Genomic DNA, 24,296 nt, shown 5'->3' on the forward strand with positions numbered 1-24,296 from the left:
AAGGAGGCGGCTCCTTTTATCAGGACCCGGATGAGTCCCAGGTGCTCCCCTTGACGTCACTTCCTGGTGTGGCGGAAGTGTCAGGAAAGCCCCTGGAAGCACTCCGGGTCGTCTTAGAACCGTTTCCGGGAGCACTTCCTGGTATGGCGGAAATGTTGCCATCCAGGACTCCCCAACTGACCGGGCGCCCCCTGGCGGTGGCCACATCCTCACACGGGCATCCCAGCTCCGTCTCTGTGGCCCCCAAATAGACCGGCGGCTGCCCTCTCGTGGCGAGGAGAAGTATTGTCCCCATTGGGGACTGTCCAGGCGTCCCGGCCGGGCAGTGTCCCCGTACATCTCTGACAACTGGATGATGTATAAGTCTTGCACAGTATATTTCAGGAAGCACATTTCAAATGTTTGTTTTTGTGTTTTATTTCTGAATATACTCTAATCATCTTTAATATGTAATCAAGTAATGCAGCAAAATTAAATTGTTGAATTAGAAAATTGTAAGCAAAATAATATTGTTCACATGTAATCTGACTAAATATGAAGTGTTAATAATATAAATTAGTTGTACAGTGTGAACGGGACCCGGACACAGACAGATGGACATCGTTTGACCACCCAACACACGTTTATTATGTACAATATTTACATAAAGTCAGTGCACAAACCCAGTGCCTCCAGCACTGATCCCCCAAAGTCCAGGCCTTTCACAATCCCTTTTATGCCCTTCTGGCCGCCTCCAGTCCTGTCTCCAGCTCCGTCCTCTTCCACCCGACTTCCACCCTCGAATGAAGGGAGGCGGACCTTTTTATCACACCCTGGATGGGCTCCAGCTGCTTCCCGGCATTCCTCCACAGACACGCCCCAGTGTGGCGGAAGTGCCGGCTGCGCACCCGGAAGCCCTCCGGGTGTCCCCTGTCTTCTTCCCTGCAGCACTTCCTGGTGTGGCGGAAGTGCTGGGCTCCAGGTTTTTTCAGGCACCGGGGCGCCGCCACCAACAAAACCAAGGCGGTCGCCCCCTCGTGGTCGGGAGGAGGCACCAGCCCTCCTCCGATCCGCTCGGGCTTCCCGGCTGGGCTCCACCCCAGCCGCCTGTGACAACGGATAACAAAACAATATGTAATACTAACCACAGTCCCTGTTGAAGACAGGTAATAGCAAATATTTAAATTATTACATATCTTGTACTGTGTATATTTTCTGCACCTTTCCTCTGTATTTGCTTGTGTCTGAACGTTTGATTGTATTTGCATATGTCTGAGCGTCTCTTCTCTGGCTCTCCCTCTCTTGAGTGTGCACCAGTAATGCCTGCAGATCCTCACCTCCTGTCTGGTTTTATACTTATTGTCTTTGAAGTTGACTCTCTTAGCATGCACCTTTACTCCTCCTTGTGTGTCTCACACTTCCTCTTTCATTGTATCACTAAAGCCAAACTGACCAGTCACACCAAAACCAAAATGGTCCATCAGATTGCTCTGAAGAAGTGGAAACACAGACCTTAGTGTTTTATTATACAGTAGATAGATACATAGATAAGGATAACATTCCAGTTCCATATAAACATATTACAATTCGTATTACAAATACTGCAGAGTTTAAGTGCAGTCTAGTGTATAGTGGGGAAGTGTTTTTAATGATGAAATCGGTATCTTGGTTTACCAGTATCAGTATCTTTTTATTTTGTCAGTTTTTATTTTTTGATTTTCTCTAATAACAAAATTATTTGCTGAAAAATAATTTTTGTTTTTCAGTGTCTAGACATTCATTTGCAAGTAATATGGATGTAAATTATGCACTTGTCTTACTGTCATCTACTTGAAGTGTGCTGCCAATTGTTAATCAATTAATCAGTTAGGAGGCAGCTTTACAGGTGAATGATGAGAGGGTGGCTGAGAACAAATGTTACTGCAAGTTTTACACACATTCATGGTTACATCCTCATTGTAATTTGTTTAGGGAAATGTGGGGGACTGATAATGCTGTTTCCCGATATATGCACAAGCTATTACCTTTAGCAACAACCCACTGCATCCTTTGCACATGCATAGATCTCTCAGTGACTAACAAATGTCTTCTATCTGTTTCATGTTCTTGTATCCTGTTTATTTTATATCTCTACATAGAAGAACCTAGAGGTTTAGGAATGCAGTAGTAAATGCACAAGTATTTTTAGATACATAAATATTATATTTGGTTTTTATTTTTAATATAGTCACAATTGAGAAATGTGTGGTGTTTTGAATGAATACTTTTCTTCACATAAAGCTTTCCCAGACTGGAAAGTTATGGATTTTGAGCTTCACATAGTATGTGAATTAATGAATATTATAGTTTTTTATAGTGTACTCACAAATGCTATAGTTCTAGCAAAGAATAAATTAAAAAAAATATTAATGGTTTTAAACTTCTTGAATTTTCTTCTGTTAATGTAGACATTTAAGTCTGACTCAGTTAACCAGCAATTTATTAACATCACTAGTGGTGTAAAATATAGTATTTGTACGTTTTCATCATTTATTACATTTTGTCACATAATTGTCAAACACACTGAAAAGTGTAAAGTTTTCCTTAATAAAAATGTAATGCATTCACAGCAAACTTTTTACTTTTCTAACCTTTATTATTTGCTCTCCCTTTAATGTCAGCATTTTTGAGATTATAGCCAGGTGTACCATATGGTGATGCACAGCTGTCCTGTGTGATCCAAGTGAGTAAAAACAGAATGTGCCCAGTAAATGTGGGGTAACCAACGCTGTGCCATCATGGCAGTGGGTCTGCATATAGAACGGCCTAATTCCACACCAATAACTCTCATCTCACACTTATGTTTGAAACTAAAGTGATTATACCTGATGTAGTCATGAAAATGATTGCCCCCTACAACATTTTAAAATACATTTTAAAGAATTGTACCCATCCATTGCTCATTTTGCATGCAGTAGTCAGGAGACAGGTATTACTATGGATATCCTCCAGCTGGGGAAATAAGTGTCCCTTCCAGTGAATAGGACAAAGTGGAGAAAAAAAGTGACAAAAGACTTCCTAGACTCTTTTTTTTTAAAATAAGTTTTGCTCAATTTTAGCTGTCCAGTGTTTATTTTGTATAAAGAAGAGCATTTCAATGACAGAGTCTCAGCTGTGGAAATGAATGTCCTTTCCAGTAGATGGGATGGAGAGGCACACTAAATATGAAATTGTAATAGAAGACTGTCTTGTCTCTTAAAATACATTTTGAACAGTTTTAGCTATGTAGTGTTCGTGTTGCAGGCAGCTTAACACTAGAATCCCTGAAGACTACGAAGAAACTCATAATCCAGGGCCACCTTAAACTCCTTTTTTGTTTTGCAAATGTAATAATTCTTTGCATTTACTGTATATAGCGCTTTTCTCACTACTCAAAGCGCTCAACAATTGCAGGTTAAGGGCCTTGTCGATCAGCACAAGCAGCCTGCTATGCCCCCCACCAACGTTCCGTCGCAAAATTCTTAGAGCTCAAGTCTCTTTATCTGGCAGCGAGGTGCCTGGAGTTACACTATAGGGTAAATAATAGATCGTTATTTTGAATACATACAGTTCATGTGAGCCCCACAACAAATCCCTATCTGTGGAAATGGGTTATTTTTTTTCCCAGAAAAAAAAACTAGCTGAGTGAATGTTTAAGAGCAAGGCACCACGTATGGCATGAAAGTGGATTAGTACATTTATTTTAACGATTTGTCTTTTACATCCCTTTGTACAGAGGTCTTGGGTGTCACGTCCTGAATCATTAATTTTAATTATTACGATTAATAATGTTTTACTAATTCTATTTTTCCATATTTGTTGTTGTTTAAATAATTTATTGGTATAGAACATGTAGAGCACATGCCAAAACGACTGAAGTAACAACTAACAAGTGGCATTTTAACAAAGTTTACTGTTAGAAGTCAATCACGGAGCACCCCAGTACAATAATAACATGTAATACACCAGCATCCTTAAAACGCAGACTTCATGACATCGCTGTGCATTAAGGACACAGTAGGCAGGCGTCTGAAGTTTACTAATGGACAGGATAGCATTTTGCAAGGAGCATATGTTAAATCAAAAGGTAATCACACAATGCTGCACAAACACAAATAAGATCCATACTTTAGTGCGACTGCATCAAATCAGAAGGGAAACTAAATTATATGAGGCACAGATATCTTCATAACAGAGGATATCCATTATTAGCAGATGCATTTGAAATGTTTTTGCAGGTCTTCCTTGCCTTTTGATGACCTATTGTATCATATTCAGCCCTTCGTTCAATATTCTGGCACAAGCATAACCAGCCTCTCCTTGAAATTCATCATTTTAGCTGTGCAGCTGTTGTGCCCAACTAGATACTGTTGCTGCCCAGCACAGACACATCAAATATAAACTAGACAATCCCCCCAAAAACTGACCTCATGTACTGATATATATATTAATAGAACATGTACTCAACAATAAAAATTGTCCTTTTGCATCTGTTACAATACAATTAGTTCAAAATTTCAATGATTACATTCACCACTGGCAAAGTAAAAGAAATGATTGCCAAAGCATATTTTTGGTCACATTTGCAACCATTTTAGTCACAGTCTGGAGCGCTGCACAAATGTACATCAATTTCCTAATTTTTTTCCTTCATCAATAATGGAGTTTGTATTACAAAGTCACACTATTCCTGGAAAGAAAGTATTGCACTTGAACTAGTGTTTACGAGAAAATAAATATTAAAATATTTTGTCAAACAATAGACAGAATACATTGTTCCTCAATGTGAAACTGTATACGAAGCTTAGACTTGACAAAAATCTACTGTGGGTTAGATCTTACCTGTGAAAGAAGTGGGGCCACAGCATTCCTTCTGGGGCCTCATGTATAACGCCGTGTGTAGAACTCGCACTATAACATAGCGTAAGCACAAAAGCTGAAATGTGCTTACGCACAGAAAAATCCAGATGCAGGAATTTGTGCGTACTCCAACTTCCACGTTCTTCCGCTACATAAATCCCGACCAGCGTGAAAACTAACGCTTGTGCACGCGCATTATGTAACGCCCCAAATCCTCCCAGAATTACGCCTATTTGAATATGCAAATCAATATAAATCGCCCTTAAGCGCAGCCTTCTGTGAAAAGACAATGGGAAAAGCACGGGGAAAATATAAGAATTTCAGCGAATACCAAGTGGAGGCAAAGGAAAAACATACTATTTGTTCAAATAAACCGTGGTATAATCAACAAAAGGAAGTTGATCGAGTGACATAGCGTGTTGGAGAAACTTGAAAGCTCACATTCACAAATCGCACAGTGCCGGAAATAAAAAGAAGTCACATATCAAAGTCGCCGTGAAAAGCCGAGTTGTAAGCCCACTGTCTGAGTGTCATATGAATGCTTATTAGGGTAAAGAGAAAAAAGGCACACAGTGAGGAAAAAGCACGAAATGTCAACTTCAATCTCGACATTTCCACTTTAATCACGTAGTTTATTTTGTCATTAAAGTAGAACATCATAAACTTCATCTTAAAATCGTTTAACCAGTTTCTCAAATCACATCGTAATTAAAGTAGCACGTTAAATGCTTTGTTTTGTAATTGATCTTCTATGTGCTCTATGTGTGTGATCCACTACTTGCTTTTTAAACCGGCTCTCTTCCTCCAACTGGACACAGAATCAATTACATTCGTAATATTACAGTTCTCTGAATAACTAAAATACTGAGATGTATACGTGATATCATTTTCATGATGATAGGAGTTAAAGCACGTTATTAAACATGTGTTTCACTTCGATGAAATAATTTATTGCAGCAGTACAATCAGGGCGGCTCTAGGCTTGTGGTGGCACTGGGCAGAGGAAGAATCGGTGGCTCCTTGCCCGCCCGTCAGTAAGGTAGCTTATGCACAGTGGATGGCTGCATAGCCGCCTCGTGCTCATGACACAAGCATTTAACTTTTGCCGAAATTTGTCGCTGTGTTTTTAGCTGTGTTGTTATTTTCTCTTTCTGTTTTATATTCAGTATATATTGGCGTAGCCGTCACTGCAGTCAGTGCTTTTCTTTCCCAAGTAACCGATCGCCATACAATCAGCTCTGTAATAGGCGTTAAGCCATCTGTAAGCTTAGCGCCGATTCTTCAAAACGTTTAAAGAACATTGAAATGTCTTCGTAGTACATGTTTAATTATTCTATCCTTAACGACACTCCCAGTGAAGAATATAGATTATTTAAATGAAGTTAAAGTTTTATCTGTATAATTTAATAAACATATTTTGCTGAATTTCACCTTATAAATGATATTGTTTCTGTTTCTGAACCGCGAGGTCCGTACAGGAAAGGCTTTAAAACATTTTGCAGTGGCTGAGACAGCGTGTCCTTGAAGCTGTATACCGATAATTCCCTTTCCGATCAGCTGCTGCTGTGATTCACACTCAGATACAGTGATATAAATACTCTGAGTGGTGCAGTGAGAGAAATATTGAAAAAGATGATCCGCTGTGGCAACTCCTAACAAGAGGAGCTGAAAGAAGAAGAAGAAGTGAGAGTAACAACGCTAAAGCAGTTATGGTATTTGGAATACTATGGCTGTTCCCTCTACCATTATATTGTTACAAGTTAATTACAATCAGATGCATTACACTAATAAACAATATGCGGTTAGTTTCGGTGTATTTATAAAGCCGCGTCAGGAAAGTAAGGTGTAACCACACAGGAACAGTAGCACTGCTTTGGCGCTGGGTGCCGCCAGTCTGCAAAACCGAGCGGAGAACTTGCGTACGACAAGGTATGAGGTACCGTGGAAAAGTGCGTGGATTTACGCCAAGTGTAGGTTTTATACAATGCGATTTGAACGTGGAAAAGTTCTTACGCAACATTTCTGTGCGTACGCACCGTTTATACATGAGGCCCCTGGTGTTTGCCTCCCATAGCTTCCCTTGACTTTTACCCTACTGGACTACGATTCTGGTTAGCTTATCATACAGTATAAGGGTTAAAAGTGTTCTCTTTAATGAAAAAACATTTTTGAAGTCATGCTCTCATATCATAATGTTTTATTATAGTATTATCTTACACTTTCATTTAACACGGTTAAAGGATTCCAAACCTGCCCATTATATTACAATAAAGATTGAGATGTTTTGTACTGATTAGAAACAGAAAGAAGTACTTGCACTCAGTAAAGAAAAATTTACAGATTTTTCAACATATGGTAGCCCTTTATGAAATATATTGTCCTTTTAAAGCTTTGAATTCATTAGTGATGAGTGAGTGAGTCAGTGAGGGCTTTGCCTTTTATTAGTATAGATTTGGGGTTTACCTTAATTGGGTCCTGCCCTAATTACCCACTTAAGTTGTTTATTAATTAACTCACCTGGGTTATGGGTGGGGTGTAGGTTTATAAATTAAGCTTCTTTGGGGTTTAAGAAAGTGTGTGTGTGTGTGTGTGTGTGTGTGTGTGTGTGTGTGTGTGTGTGTGTGTGGGTGTGTGTGTGTGTGTGTGTGTGTGTGTGTGTGTGTGTGTGTGTGTGTGTGTGTGTGTGGGTGTGTGTGTGTGTGTGGGGACGACGAGGACGACAGAGCAAGGTATGGAGAGTTAGGGTTGGATGGTCTGGCTTTGGGTTTTTGGTTGCTTATTAAAGAAATAATTGTAAGCTAGCCAGCTAAGTAATACATGCAAATAGTTTGTATCTTGCTGTGAACTTTGAAGTTAGACAGCTATGTTAGTGTGGTTCTCCTGCCTTGCTTGTTCTGTGTAGTTTCTCCATATTTTGTGTATTGTTTTATTTTGACAATAAATGGAGCCTGTTTTTATTTTAGTTTTTTTGGTGTTTTGTCTGCCTCTCTCTCTCATTTGTGTACGACCTATTTATATATCCCTAGACTTTTTGGTAGGCCGTAACAAAGGTTAAAGCCTATTTATAGCTGTTTAAGTGGGATAATAAATATATCAGTATAAGGGATGTGCATTAGGGTATATACAATATTTGTATTTCATTTATTTATATTTTTCTATATTTATAACATGATATTCTCAAACATGCTTAAGCTAATTTAGAGGAGCTGCAGCCTATAAAAGTTTTAAGTCAGGTTTATTATGCTTTATCAATTAATGTAAACTAGAAACAAAAAACACACTTTTATCATTAGTTTAGGTGTAACCTAAATAAACGTATTGCCATAACACAACATAAAATAATTACAAAATCAATCTAAAGGATTAATTCACTAATTTGAGCAAAGGGCAGAAAGTATTACTCCACTGAATTACGGGGTCCACCTAAAGGTGCCTAATTAGACTTGTCAGCTGAGCCAAGATGTATGTGTTTGGGTTTCAAAGGGAATGTTATGAAGAAAAAAGGGGCAATGTAAAAACTACACACTTTAAGTGAATAGGTGTGGGATTGAAATCCATGGGTTTGATCTGTGAGGCAGCAGCATTTGCTTGGACTGCATTAAGAAGAATAGTTTTTCTGTTAATAGAAATTTAAGTCATTCATTTTTCAATTTTATTTTTTAGGTTTTATGATTCATAACTGATTCACTGAAGAAACATTTTTATGAAGATAAAAAACATACCCTGCCATAGTCAGGATGGTTTTCTGTTTTTTCCAACAAACTTTAATCTCTCATTTTCACCAAAATCTAACTTTTAGATTGTTTCATGCTGAAAAGTTAAGGGGTTTGGTGAAAAATGTTTTGAACTTTAGTCAGAGAAGGTCATGCTTTCAATTGAAGTCTCAGTCCTGGGAATACAGGATAGTACCTGTATTCACCAGGGCCAAAGGTTTTGGCAATAAGATTGCTGTTGTTGACTCTACTGGAAGACACACATATCAAGAGCTGTATAGGTGCAGTGTGGAGCTGGCCAAGAAGATCCTTAAACTGCTGCCTTGCATGAATGGGGATTTGCAAGGAAAGCGCATTTCCTTTTTATGCCCAAATGATGCTTCTTATGTGGTGGCTCAGTGGGCCTGTTGGATGTGTGGTGGAATAGCTGTGCCTCTATATAAAAAACACCCAGTCACTGAACTTCAGTATATCATTGAGGATTCACAGAGCTCACTTATTATTGAGGGAGGGTCGTGCTCTGGACTTCTAGAACCTCTTGCTGGAAAATTGGGTCTGCCTTTCCTAAGTGTCCCTCAGACATCCTTCCATAGTTTCAAAGAAGATACTGACACTGGGCATAAAGATTCATCTGTTGCTGATTGGAAAGGGAAACCTGCTATGATTATTTATACAAGTGGGACAACGGGCAGACCAAAAGGTGTACTGACTACACATCAAAACATCCAGGCAATGGTATGTGTTCTTTTGATTTTTAACTGAAACTTGTTGTTTTATTGCATTTTGCATTTCCGTGACCTTCAGTAACACTAATGGTTTCCTCATTGTGATTATGTAACATTACTTCTATTTATTATTTATTTCTACTTGTTATTTATGTTAATTGTATGTTTTTTCTTTTATTCTATTATTGTAAAGCACTTTGGCCACAGCATTCCTATGTTGTTTTAAATGTGCAATATAAATAAATTTGACATTGGAATTTTATATTTTGTATGAAAGAAAAAGAAAAAAAACAAGAAAGATGCAACTAACCCCAAACACTATTTAGAGAGTTGGTATTATTTATTTGGTATTGATATTATTATTATTTATTTTCTACTTTCTCATTAATTGTAGTAGGTCTTTTCTTTGATAAACCATGGAAAGGAAATTAAAGTTTTATGAAAGTATTTTTAAAAACAATATATGTAATCTTAGAGAGAGCTTTATTTGTCCCCAGTGGGAAATTTGGCTTTTTACAGAAGCTCTTTAAATAAGTACATAAATAGGTTTATAAATAAATGGTGTGTAAAAGTATTCAATTCCCTTGAAAGTCATCATAATCTTCCATATATATATATTACACACACATTAAATAAGAAAACTTCTGATTTGGATGTCAGAGTTACAGTGAGGCATTATGCAGGTGTATTGCTGTTGGTATAATGGAACTCAAGTAGCCTTTCTTGACAAATGTCTACTGAATAATTCGTTGGCTAAAAGTACTCGGGGTTAGTGTGTGAGAGAGAAGATGTGCAGTGTTGTTCATAATAGCACTTAACTTTGTTTTCTCTCCTTTGCTACATGCTTGTTGTGTTTAATGAAGGAAAAAACAGTTTTGAGTATCAAGGTAATGGATTCTGTTGTCAGTATGTTTCTCAAATAACTCTGGTAACAAAGTAGTAATATGTTGTAGTCAGACAAGGTAGAATTTTCCCCTTTATCCTTTGCTCTAGCTCAGGGGTGCCCATAATTTTTCAGCTTGCAAGCTACTTTTAAAATGAGCAGGTCAAAATGATCTACTTACATTAAAAATGCTATATATATATATATATATATATATATATATTACTCATAAAGGAGACAGCACAAAGGTTTGGGGGTTTCCGGCCCCGTATATTGTAGACGATCCACAATAATACAAAAAAGAAAAGCAGGTCAAACATAAACTAAACAGTTCAAATGCGAGATGCAGAAGCATGGCGTCGGCGGCCATTTTATGAGGGAGGAGCCGGAAGTGGAGAAATGCTGGGAAGGAACCGTGAGGGATGCTGGGACCAATGACGTCAGGACAAGATGGCGGAGGAAGTGCGGAAGTAAACGTAGTGCGGGCAAAGCCGACTTATGGCGGCAGAGCGTCCTTTTTTCTGTAAGAAAGCACAGGGAGAAAGTTAGTACCCCGCCATTCCCTGCCGGCGAATGTTTTCCCAGGAGTGTTAAAATCCGTCCACGGTCTCCTACTCGCGTGTGCGTGACATGATCCCCCCCTTAGCCCAAGACCGTCAGGTCGGGCGGACCTAACCAAGAGGTCGTGGATACGAGAGAGGGCAATGGCATTGGCCTGAAGGGTGTCCCAACGATAAGTGACGGTGAACTTATATGGTTGTAAGTCCAGAAACCACCTGGTAACCCGTGGATTCGACTCCTTATGTAGTGACATCCACTAAAATGCAGCGTGATCAGTCACCAGAGTGAATTCGTGGCCCAGCAGGTAATACCAGAGATGGGTCACCGCCCAAGGCCTCCCTCTCCACTGCAGCGTACCGGGTCTCCCGGTCCATCAGTTTCTGGCTGAGGTACATCACGGGGTGTTCGACACCGTCGACGCTTTGGCTCAACACGGCGCCCAGGCCTGTGTCCGAAGCGTCGGTCTGGAGAATAAAAGGGAGCCCAAAATCGGATGTCCTTAACACAGGTGTCGAAGTCAGGGCCTTCTTTAGGTCACTGAATGCGTGCTCCGCCTTGTCATTCCACACCATGTATAAGGGAGCGCCCTTCTTTGTTAAATTGGTCAAGGTTGCGGCCCTTTCGGAGAAACGGGGCACGAACCGGCGGTAGTACCCCGCTAACCCCAAGAAAGCTTGCACCTGCCTCTTGGTATTCGGATGGGGCCATTCCAAGATGTCTAACTTTCGAACACTGGGGTCTCACCTGTCCTCGTCCCACCAGGTAGCCTAAATACTTGGCCTCCTTCAAGCCAAAGAAACACTTTCGAGGATTTATGCGGAGGCCGGCTTTAGCTAGTGTCATGAGGACAGCAGAGACCTGCAATAGATGTTCTTCCCAGGTGCCGGAATAGATGACGACGTCATCCAGGTAGGCGGCACTATAGGACTGGTGGGGTTTCAGCACTCTATCCACCAGACGTTGAAAGGTTGCGGGGGCCCCGTGCTTCCCAAATGGGAGGACCTTGTATTGCCAGTGTCCACTAGGGGTGCTAAAGGCCGTTTTTTCTTTTGCGGATGCCGTTAAGGGAATTTGCCAATACCCCTTCGTCATATCAAGCGTAGTCAAGTATCGAGCCATACCCAGCCGCTCCAGGAGGTCATCAATGCGGGGCATCGAATTTGGAGATCTGGTTCAGACGTCTAAAGTCGTTACATAATCTCCAGGAGCCGTCTGACTTGGACACGAGGACGATAGGGCTGGACCAAGGGCTATGGCTCTCCTCAATAATGCCCATATTGATCATTCGCTGCACCTCCAATTCCACTTCAGCGCGTTTTGCCTCCGGGAGTCTATAGGACCTCTCCCGGACGATTACGCCGGGCTCTGTGACTATATCGTTAGCAATCAGCGAGGTCCGGCCTGGCGACTCGCTCACTACTTCGGGGATGGCTCGGATCACATACGTTAACTCCTGCCGTTGTTTGGGGTTTAGCTCATCACCGAGGTTAAGGGCTGTCGTGCATGAGAAAAGGGAGAGGGACCTAGGGGCGTCGGGAAGCTCCTCCCGATCCTTCCAGGGTTTCAACAGGTTCACATGGTAGATCCTCTCAGTTGGGCGACGATTGGGTTGTTTTACCAAATAGTCGACCAGTCCCTTTCGCTCCTTAACCTCGTACGGCCCTTGCCAGTGAGCGAGCAACTTAGAGTGGGAGGTAGGAACGAGCACCATAACTCGGTCCCCCGGGCGGAACTCCCGAAGGACGGAGTTGCGGTTGTAGCACCGGGCCTGCGCTGCCTGCGCACGAGTCACGTGGTCTTTTAGGAGGGGCCTGATTTTGCGCCACATACTCCAGTATGTTAGAGGAGGGAATAGCCTCGGCTTCCCAGCCCTCTTTTAGTATATCTAGAATGCCTCGAGGTTGTCGCCCATACAACAGCTCAAAAGGGGAGAAGCCCGTAGAGGCCTGAGGTACCTCCCGGTAGGCGAAAAGCACCAGCGGGAGGAGCTGATCCCAGTTCCTACCGTCCGCGCTGACTACCTTGCGGAGCATCTGTTTAAGCGTCTGGTTAAACCTCTCTACCAGCCCGTCTGTCTGAGGGTGATAGACAGACGCTTTCAGGTGCTTTATTCTGAGTAATCTGGCCACCTCCCTGAACGTATCCGAGGTAAAGGGTGTACCCTGGTCCGTGAGGACTTCTTTAGGTATACCCACTCTGGAGAATAAATTAACTAATTCCCGTGTGATGCTTTTTGTGTTAGCAGAGCGCAGGGGAACCGCCTCTGGGTATCGGGTGGCGTAATCCACCATAACCAATATATATTTATAGCCACGGCTCGAGGGCTCCAAGGGTCCTACTAAGTCGACCCCTATTCTGTCAAAGGGAATGTCAATCAGAGGTATAGGGACGAGAGGAGCACGGTCCCTCCTGGGAATCTGGTGGGTCTGACACTCCGGACAGGATTGACAGAAGCGCCGGACCTCCTCGTTAATCCCAGGCCAGTAAAAACGGAGCTTAATTCTCTCCAAGGTCTTTTCGGTCCCGAGATGGGCACCCAGGAGGTGAGCATGAGCTAATTCGCATACCTCCCGCTGGAAGGTACGCGGAATTAGCAGCAACTTCCGCACCTCGCCCTCGTGGGTTGCCACCCGATACAGCAGATCGTTTTCAAGCACAAAGAAGGGTTCGCGTGGTGTGGAACCGTCGGCTTGTGAGCTATTAGGCAGAACTACCGCATTCCGGGCAAACTGCAGGGAATCATCATTCCACTCCTCCCTCTTAAATGAGGCCGGCGTGGACCGAAATTGGTGATCCAGGCTACCCAGAGGGTCCTGTGGCGTGGATCCCAGAAGAGTTCCCTGGCTAGTCCCTTCCCCGGCGGAATCTTCCTGGTCAGGGCCCGTCACCGGGGAAACGTCTCCCGAGGTACCAGCGCCATTAGGGCCTGCCCCAGAGCACGGCGTGGAGACCGCAGGAGGGGCGCCTTGCCCCCTCATGACCAGATCCAACGAGGCCCCGGGAGCAGTGTGTTTCTTACCGCAATTTTTTTCTGACCAGTCATGTCCCAAAATCACCGGATAGGGGGGTTCGGGCAACACAGCGACCATTAAATTAGTTAACTCCCCCTTCCAGGTGATATAACATTGTGCGGAACGATATGACTTGGATCCCCCATACACACAAGTGACTTGTAGGTGTTTTTTCAGCCACTGTCGCGGTAACACATGACGGCGAGCCACAATGGTTATGTTGCTGCCGGAATCAAACAAAGCCACCACCGCGTGCCCATTCAATAACACCACTCCCGTGTTCGGACTCCCCAAGGGATGCGACGGGGTACAGTACCTCTCCGTAGATGCCCAGGTGCAGTCCATCGGCTCGGTCGTGTTGTTTAGGGGACAGGCTGGCAGCAGATGACCGGTCTCGCCGCACTTCTAACAGGCCTTCCGCAGCGCGTCGAGGGGGCTCGGGGTTGGCCGCCCGTCCCTGTCGGTTCCCACAAGCAGACCTTTCTGACTCCCCGATTCGGAGAACCGCAAGCTGACGCTCCAAGACTTCCAGGAGACCCGGCATATCCTTATAAGGATGTCGCCGGACCTGCTGGGCGAGGGAACTGGGCATGGCGTTTACCAGGCCCTCACAGGCCACCTGCTCAACTACTTTCCGGGCCTGGGGTCCCTCTGGCCGTAACCAGTGGCCCATTTTGCCCCAGAACTCGAACGCCTGGGCACGGGCAGGTTGTTTAGGGTTGAACTGCCAGTTCCGCCACTCTGCCGCCTGCTGGCCCGGCGTAATGCCGTAGCGGGCCAGGATCTCTGGTTTGAGGAGGTCGTAGTTCGCGGCCTCCTCCTTGGGAAGGTCATAATAGGCCCGCTGCGCGGGCCCCTTCAGGTAAGGCGCCAGAATGGACGCCCACTCGGACCACTGCCACTCGTTCCGGGTGGCCGTCCGTTCAAAAATGCACCAGAGGGGGAGGCGTCAGTTTGGGCGGGTCCGGCCTCGCTCGTTGGGCTTCTGCCAGCCTGGCCTTCGTAGCCTCCAACTCCCAGGTGGTAGCGGCTTGGGTTTGCTGCAGGGCCTGAAGTTGGGCATTCATCCCCTGCAGCACGGTATTCAGGTCCTGTCCCTCTGTCATCTCCGGGGATCTTGTATCCTGCTGATTACGCCACTGTAATAACCCCAAAAGGAGACAGCACAAAGGTTTGGGGTTTTCCGGCCCCGTATATTGTAGACGATCCACAATAATACAAAAAAGAAAAGCAGGTCAAACATAAACTAAACAGTTCAAATGTGAGATGCAGAAGCATGGCGTCAGCGGCCATTTTATGAGAGAGGAGCCGGAAGTGGAGGAATGCTGGGAAGGAACCGTGAGGGATGCTGGGACCAATGACGTCAGGACAAGATGGCGGAGGAAGTGCGGAAGTAAACGTAGTGCGGGCAAAGCCGAAGTATGGCGGCAGAGCGTCCTTTTTTCTGTAAGAAAGCACAGGGAGAAAGTTAGTACCCCGCCATTCCCTGCCGGCGAATGTTTTCCCAGGTGTGTTAAAATCCGTCCGCGGTCTCCTACTCGCGCGTGCGTGACTATATATATATATCTATCTATCTATCTATATATCTATCTCAGAGGTGGGTAGTAACAAGTTACATTTACTCTGTTACATGTACTTGAGTAACTTTTTAAAAAACTTCTAAGAGTAGTTTTACTGCACCATACTTTTTACTTTTACTTGAGTACATTTGTGAAGAAGAAACGCTACTCTTACTCCGCTACATTGGGCAACACTCGAATCGTTACTTTTTTTCCCCATTAGATAAAGTCTGACAGACAATTTTCAATCTGCTCTGTAGCGTATGCTGTCAAGTTGTGCACAAGCCTTCCATTGCGTCTCCAGCTCTTTTGGATGTTCCCCAAATCAAAGTGCTGCACCTTTGAGGACAGATGTTGCATTTTTCGTTTGAAAGCATGAACTGAGCTAATCATATTGACCATGGTTTTCTCTTTTCCTTGCAGCTGTAAATTAATCTCATTCAACATGTTGGTCAGATTGGAAAAAAAAAATGCCAAGTCTAGCGGCCATTGATCGTTATTAAATTGCTTCTATTCTGCATGTTTAATGACAAGAAGAAACTCCTTTTTCTCCGGCCAGGGGTCTTGAAATTTCAGCAGGAATTTCTTACTAGCCATCTGCCTCAACGAAGGCATCTTTTATCATCTCTCCATCTTGGAGGGACTTCTTATGCTTAATGATCGAGTGACTCACCCGGAACGATGCTTTGGTGTGTCTGCCTTTGCTTTTCAATTCAGCCGAGTGAAAAATTACGGCTGTCCGATTAACTGCAATTTTAGTTCCCTTTCCTTTCTCTTTCTCAGATCGCTTTTCGGAAGGAAGTCCACATTTTCCTTCTTTGGAATAGCAATGATAGATTGACAGATCAGAAAAACGCACTTCGATTGTGACATTGTGAGAGAAAAAAATCCTCTTCCAATTCCACATCCAGCCCATAACCAACAAATTGGTTTTTAAATCCCTTCTTTAGTCGATATAAATTGGAAGGCTAACTAGATCACTTAGATAGCCGGAGTTTTGCAGTAGCTCGCGCATTTGATCGTATGTGCGGGATGATCAGTGTGTTAGAAGAAAAGAGATCTCAGACTGGCCATCCTGTATGTCAATCAAGTGGCAAATGCCATAGGGAGGATATATGATTTTTTGAATGCAACGTGTTCTACCTGCACTACCTTTCCGATCTACCGGTCGATCGCGATCACTGTATTGGGCACCCCTGCTCTAGCTGGTCAATTAACATTGTTGTACTATATTCTATTATCTTCTGTTCTGCAAAACATTTACAAAACCAAATCTAGAATACTGGTATTTTGTGGTCACTGGCATTTATGCCGAAAATTGAGACCCAGACCACATTTTACCCAGAATTACATAGAAAACTATTTTGCTTTTATGGTTCATAATTTACATTTCATCATATTGCTGTATCAAACTAGAAAAAATCTCAAAACAGTACCCAAAACTGATCATTTCTTTGACATCTTTGTTAATGGATAAATATATTGTAGTGAGTTCCTCTAATTACTTTGCGAGGTCCACTACACATACAGTCATATGAAAATGTTTGGGAACCCCGTTCAGCCTGCATAATAATTTTACTTTTAACAAAGAAGATAACCGTGGAATGTCTTTTCCTAGGAATATCTGAGTACTGGGGTATTTTCTGAACAAAGATTCTTAGTGAAGCAGTACAGTATTTAGTTGTATGGAATTAAATCAAATGTGAAAAACTGGCTGTGCAAAAATTTGAGTCCCCTTGTAATTTTGCTGATTTGAATGCATGTAACTGCTCAATACTGATTATGTGCAACATCAAATTGGGTGGATTAGCTCGTTAAGTCTTGAACTTCATAGACAAGTGTGTTCAATCATGAGAAAAGGTATTTAAGGTGGTCAATTGCAAGTTGTGCTTACCTTTTGACTCTCCTCTGAAGAGTGACAGCATGGGATTCTCAAAAGATCTGAAAACAAAGATTGTTCAGTATCATGGTTTAGGGGAAGGCTACAAAAAGCTATCTCAGAGGTTTAATCTGTCAGTTTCAACTGTAAGGAATGTAATCAGGAAATGGAAGGCCACAAGAACAGTTGCTGTTAAACCCAGGTTTGGCAGGCCAAGAAAAATACAGGAGCGGCATATGCGCAGGATTGTGAGAATGGTTACAGACAACCCACAGATCCCCTCCACAGACCTGCAAGAACATCTTGCTGCAGATGGTGTATCTGTATATCATTCTACAATTCAGCACAATTTGCACAAATAACATCTGTATGGCAGGGTGATGAGAAAGAAGCCCTTTCTGCACTCACGCCATAAACAGAGTCGCTTGTTCTATGCAAATGCTCATTTAGACAAGCCAGATTCATTTTGGAACAAAGTGCTTTGGACTGATGAGACAAAAATTGAGTTATTTGGTCATAACTGAAATCGCTTTGCAAAGAAGAAGAACACCGCATTTCAAGAAAAACGTCTACTACCTACTGTCAAATTTGGTGGAGGTTCCATGATGCTGTGGGGCTGTGTGGCTAGTTCAAGGACTGTGGCCCTTGTTAAAGTTGAGGGTTGGATGAATTCAACCCAATATCAACAAATTCTTCAGGATAATGTTCAAGCATCAGTCACAAAGTTGATGTTACGCAGGGGTTGGATATTCCAACAAGACAATGACCCAAAACACAGTTTGAAATCTACAAAGGCATTCATGCAGAGGGAGAAGTACAATGTTCTGGAATGGCCATCACAGTCCGCTGACTTGAATATCATCGAAAATCTATGGGGTGATTTGAAGCAGGCTGTCCAAGCTCGGCAGCCATCAAATTTAACTGAACTGGAGAGATTTTGTATGGAAGAATGGTCAAAAATACCTCCATCCAGAATCCAGACACTCATCAAAAGCAATAGGGGGCGTCTAGAGGCAGTTATATTTGCAAAAGGAGACTAAGTATTGATGTAATATCTCTGTTGAGGTGCGCAAATTTATGCACCTGTCTAATTTTGTTAAGATGCATATTGCATATTTTCTGTTAATCCAATAAACTTAATTTCACTGTTGAAATACTGCTGTTTCCATAAGGCATGTCATATATTAAAAGGAAGTTGCTACTTAAGAATTAAGAGGGGTTCACAAACTTTTTCATATGGCTGTACATAAACCTCCTACACTTAGCAAGAGTTTGCTTCTAATAGGTTCAGAAATGGATGGAACCATAGCCCTCATTTGATGCCCTTTTTAGGTGGTGTTCCTTATAAACAGAGGAAAAAAAAAACGCCCAGACCAATTCATTCGGTGAAACAAATAGAACATATATTGGATACAGTACATCCAAACTTAATTTTGCCCATATTCCCCCTGTACGAATTAAATTTAAATGGGACTATAACAGAACAACCCCCACTATAATAAAACTGTGCTTATGCAGAAAACAAAAAGAAAAGGAAAAATTACTCCTGCTTACAGAAAGAACATGAATATAATCAAGACATACATATATATGCATGTATATTAAACATACACACACATCCCTTTTACCTAGTCCCTGTTTAACAAATGTCCTAATCCCTGTGTTTGAGCCAACCTGCGTGGGTATTCCACAGTTAACACCAGATTATATGACAAAAAGAAACAATCGCTGTGCTTTCCCTTTATATTATAACAGAGCGCTCTCATCAGTTAGAAGCCGAACCCAGTCCTTGACGCCAAAGTCCATCTAACCTGGGTGTAATGGCGTTCAAGCATCCCTCAATCGGAAGACACCAGCGTCAACCAAGGGAAAAAAGGCAGCGTCAAACAAACTCCAATGGTTAGCCCACACTTGCAGTTGCAAGCACACACACCAGTCCACACATCAGAGTTGCTTGCTTGCTGGATCGCGCCTTTGATTTCCCTCTCCAGGATTCTCCTCTCCTCTTTCTCAAAAAGCACAACTGCTTTTTTGTTGAAAGTCTCCTCTCTTACATCACAAACAGCATGTTTATATAAGGACCCACAGGCACAGCTTTACCACCTTCTCTCCTTAAAGAGACATCCTACAATTATTTAATTGCCAGAACCTATATTTTCAAGAGGAACTAGGCAGCAGAAACCGATACATGGAAAATAATATTTAGTAACTGCTACATTATGATTTTAGATTATCACACAGTTCTAATATTTGGACTCTGGAGAATGAAATGTGCAAATGATTGCTTGATTATCAGAAATGAATGCTTCATGTTAATAAATCAGAATGCACTATACCATCTTTTTAATATCCGATGCTGTGACTTGGGATTGGAATTCAATGCTATTACGGTTAACCACGAGTTAGACTTAGGGTGGTGTTTAATGATCTGCTTTACATTTTTAAGCTTGATCAACGCACGGGACAGCATTCTTCTGCCACCTAGTGGATGAAGTACCATCACTGGGAAACATAAATATTTATTTTGCCACTTTAAAGTAGCTCCTCATTATTTTTCTTTGGAAGTGGACCCTCCAATGAAAAACACTGTGGTAAATGGAAAAATCGTAAAGGTAGTCTTAGAACAAAGTGAAACTGAACCATTGCTCAAATCAAAAGATAATCATGACAGTGTGAATTGTCTATCAACCGTTGACATGGAAAGTAAAAGTGATGCATGGTACATCACTGTATGACGGAGATGCCTTGATGTCTGGTGAATTTGATTTTGTGAAGCTTCCGTGTGTTGCAACAGTAGCTGCATGATTAAAGGCAAAATAATTTTGATCAAATGCAAGGACAAGAAAAACGCGCCTCCTAAACACTGTTCACAATACAGCAACTGCCAATGTTTGTGCCAGGGAAGATATGGAAGTCACTAAGCCTTGTGCTGTGGTAGATTGCAATAACACACAGGGCTCATCGATTGCATGGATCATGCACTGACATTCTTCCATCTCACACGCAAGCAACAAGAAATGTATTAGAAGAAAAATGTGCAAAGATACATGCATTTACTGTCCTGATTGCAACATGGAGCTATGCAGTGGTGACCGTTTCAGAACATTTCACATATATGCTAAAGGATGTGTGCTAAATCCACCCGAATACAGCAGTAAACACTGGACATACCCTTTCTACTGAATTTATGGTGATGTTTTTTGTATTTACGTATTTATACTACACGTAATAACCGTTTTCCTTGTTCAAAAAAAAATGTAGTGTTTTTAGGATGTTTTCCTGGGGTACACGTAACGCTAAAAAGGCTATTGAATGTAGTCGTCTGATACCCAGTACCTATGGGAGTAATTTTATTAGCAAGAAAAGAATGAAACTACATTTAAAAAAAAAAAAGTATGATAACAATTCTTGTTCATTTTATAAGTCATAGTGGATCAAATTTATGGCTATTTAGGATGGTGTAAATGTTTTAATATTTATAAAATTAACTTTAACTCTTGTCTATTTAGCCAACAGTAGATACAAATTATTACAAATTTAACTTAAAAAAGCAAAAAACAATTAACCATAAACAATTCTTGCCCACTGAAACAAATACTTTGCTTAACTAAACTTTCAAATATTATAGGCAAGTTCTTCTTTAAAACCAATAACATTTCAGCTGTGTCACAGATCAGTCTGTTTCTTCACAGATCCAAAGCTCCTGAAGCTGCAATCATCACAGTGGAACACAGTGCCCTATTAGCTGATGAACACGGTCCCCATCTGATAGCTCATACGTTGTGGCACTCCTGAAGTTGCAATGACCACACTGGGTGGTGAACATGGTACTCTTCTGACTGCTGATAAGTTGTGGCATCACCAACTGGCATACCTCAGCTGCAATTCTCTGGGCAAACTGGCTTTCATTAAAAAAAAACTAATAATTAGCCCTAGATCAGCACAGATTTTAGCTCCCTACTTGTTAATTCTAGGAACTAGGTGGAACTAGCCTGTCCGTTTTCAATTGTTCTCCTTCTGGTTTTCTGTAACTGTTATGTGCACTTGGCTTTTGGGCGGTGGGGGATGTCCCTTTTAATTAATGCTTTCCGTTACTTTTGTTTGAAGTAAATTTTCTGATATTAAATTCTGTCACTGTTATCTCATTGCTAGGCCTCCGTAAATTCACACTTTCTGCTCCTGTTTCCACAGTCTGCTGAAAATTTACTATTCTGATATTTAGTTCTGTTAATTGTCACGTATTGAGTCCTAAAGTGAACAAATAAAACTAAAACAATTCTTTAAATAAAACACTCTCGATTCATTCAAGACAGAAGTCAAATATAATTCCTTTTCAAAGGCCTTAATGTCCATGTGTGTCTTCCTGAAATGAAAAAAATTCAAAGGCATGCTGTACAACACAAACACGAGTTAAGCCAATTGGAGATCACAGTCAATCTCTTATAAAGGTTTTTATTGCCATGGTAAATAAGACTTGTTGCTGACTGTAGTTGATCTAGCATTTCTCTGACTTCTGCTTGTGTGAAAGTGTGTTTTCTCTGTAACTGAATTGGCACTAGTAAGCGACAACATAGCCTGATATGGGACATAATTTTATCTTGGAAAGTCATGGTGGTTTAGCACTGCTGCCTCACAGCTCAGTTCCCATTTTCTGGCTTATCTCATCCTCAGGGACAATGAAAAGACCAATGCACCACTATAATCCATTCAAAACTAGTTCAGTTTATTCTTCCTTGAGACGGGTATAATTGCAGTCTGCAACAGGTATGACATAGGTCACGTAATATAGGTCACCTGTGAATCGGGCAACCCTCCCACGACCCAGATCTCAAACCAAGAGTTCCGAAAGTGGTCGATAGTTTCAATAAAAAAAAATTGGGGGGTCGTTGACAGCAAAAATAGACCCCCTTACTACTGCTATTTGTTTGTTACTTCAAAATATCTATGATTCCAATAGGTATCTAATTAAGAAGTAAAATGATTTTAAAAAACATTTTTTTGATAAAAACACATTACATACCAAACTTGCGAATGAAAAGGTAAAATGTGTCATTAAAAGAGTCACACATAAGAATCTGACCTACGGCGTACAAATGAGCCTCAGCAGCAATGCATGCGCCTCAGTAACTGCCGCTCCGTTACCTTTGGCCTGGGTGGCTGGAGGGGAGCGATTTCGCTGTTTGTGCAGTGTAGTGTCTCTCTGGCGGCTCCCGGTTGCAAGCAGTTTCACTGCCCGCCCAACACATACGGCTGCCCTTTCATTCTCGGTGGGCGGCTGGTAATGCTGCAAGCGGTGACCCAGTTGTGGCTGAATGGAGGCCATTGAGGGTGAACGGGACGACGGGGGGTAGCATTGTAGTATGTCTCGGATAGCTGCGTGTTGAATGGGGGCAGTGGACACTGCAGGCAGCATACTGTAGTGGAGGTGACTCTGGGGTGGGCTGGTGATGAACCGCCCCTCTTTGCCCCCATTCATTCTCAATAGCAAGCCTGCTTGTACTGTTATGCACATAGCAGGAAGTTGTCTCTTGTCAGTACAGGGTGGTCCAGATCTAATTATGCAGATACGGATCGTCTGGATGACTTTGATTTATGCAGGGACGATTCCAGTTCTGCACGAAGACCATTCTGCGTGTCGTCAGTTCGCACACTTCTCGATGGTCCGGGATTTTTTGGGTGATTTTCAATGTAATAAACTGAATAAGTTATAGCATAATGAAAATTGCATAATTAAATCTGGACCACCCTATACATCAGACATGTTGACGACTGGTGCCTTCCTGCTGTGATAGCGTGTACAGTGCTGTACAGAAGAGCTCATTTTAACATTTTGTCTTCACCCTTCAAGAATGTCTCTGAAACACAATTCTGATGCAAGTGCTGGTGATATAGTAAAGGAGAGAAAAACCATCACCATTGAAAATAAAGTAGAATAATACAAAGGTCAAAAAGAGGTGAAACTCCATCATTCATTGACAGAGCACTTGGTTACAGTCGGTCAACAATAGCATTTATTAAAATAATGTACCTGTTCCGACTTGCATACAAATTCAACTTAAGTGCAAACCTACAGTCCCTATCTCGAACGTAACCCGGGGACTGCCTGTACATACTTTTTTTTTTTTTTTTTTTTTTTTTATATCACAGGGACTGTTGAAATTGTTTGTTAATAAAAGTTTTTATTTTTTCACATAATAATATGACTGAGCCAAAAAAGAAATGAAGACAGTACAGCTTGGACTATTTGTACTTATTTTGAATTTACATATTTATTTCATAATTGTCAAAAATGTTAGTTTTCGTTAGTGCAGGTTTTGATACTAAATGTTGCACAAGATAATGCCATATTCCGTAATCCTTTTATCTTTTTCAATCATTATTTACAAGTGATTAAAATGAAAAGTTTGATATCTAGTGAAATATTTAATATCGAGTACTGTACAAATGTATTAATTTGAGTAAGTAAAGTAAATGACTAGGGGGTCGACGGTTTTAAAAGTTTTTGGTAAAGGGGTCTGCAGCCGAAAAAAGTTTGGGATCTCTTGTCTTAAACCATTTTGTAACCAGGCTTTCGAGGGGCGTTTTGGTGGTGTTGGTGTTGCATAATGTTGAGATATTACGTGACTGACCTCGGGTATTGCGGGGTACAATTTCACTTTGTTCCCTTCCCCAATGACTTCAATGTCTTTCGCTGAGTTTGGCAAAATTTCTGAGAAACTCGAAGCAATCAAGTTCAGCTGGGTGTACTGATCACTACTGTATAGGTAACACTTGGAAAAATAGCCCTTCACAAAACTGGGAGTCCCTGTGTACACAAAATGACTTGTTCAGAATAACTGTGTCCTGACATTTTATCCTACTTTATCAGTTTTCATTTTCTCCTCATTGTTTGTACAGTAAATGACAATATAAGCTAACCATTCAAAAATATGAATAGGCTTAATCTAGAAGTGATGAGTTTTCTCATCTTTAAATTGGTAGTGTTAACATTTATAGAACTGGCATCTCCCCATAACATTTCTCTACCACATAAATTACATTTTGCAGTATTTGTTGTTTTTTTATCTGAAAAACTTCCAAACATCAGACTTAACTTTTTTTTGCACTT

The 24,296-nt window shown here is 41.7% G+C and overlaps 1 protein-coding gene across 4 annotated transcripts in view; it reads left to right on the plus strand.

Annotated features, from left to right (window-relative positions):
* acsf3 (acyl-CoA synthetase family member 3) overlaps positions 1-24,296 on the plus strand; it is a 222,066-nt gene that overhangs the window by 14,667 nt on the left and 183,103 nt on the right. For 2 of the 4 annotated variants that reach the window (XM_039763282.1, XM_039763281.1), the window contains exon 2: positions 8,521-9,305. The exons of 1 other annotated variant lie outside the window; for it this stretch is intronic. In XM_039763282.1, the coding sequence (XP_039619216.1) occupies positions 8,595-9,305 (711 nt within the window). In that variant the 5' untranslated portion in view covers positions 8,521-8,594. Of the gene's footprint in view, positions 1-7,571; positions 7,587-8,520; positions 9,306-24,296 lie in introns of those variants that run through there. One more of the 4 variants, XM_039763283.1, reaches the window with a different exon arrangement.

The sequence above is a fragment of the Polypterus senegalus genome, chromosome 9 (genome assembly GCF_016835505.1).
Source record: "Polypterus senegalus isolate Bchr_013 chromosome 9, ASM1683550v1, whole genome shotgun sequence".
NCBI lineage: Eukaryota > Metazoa > Chordata > Cladistia > Polypteriformes > Polypteridae > Polypterus > Polypterus senegalus.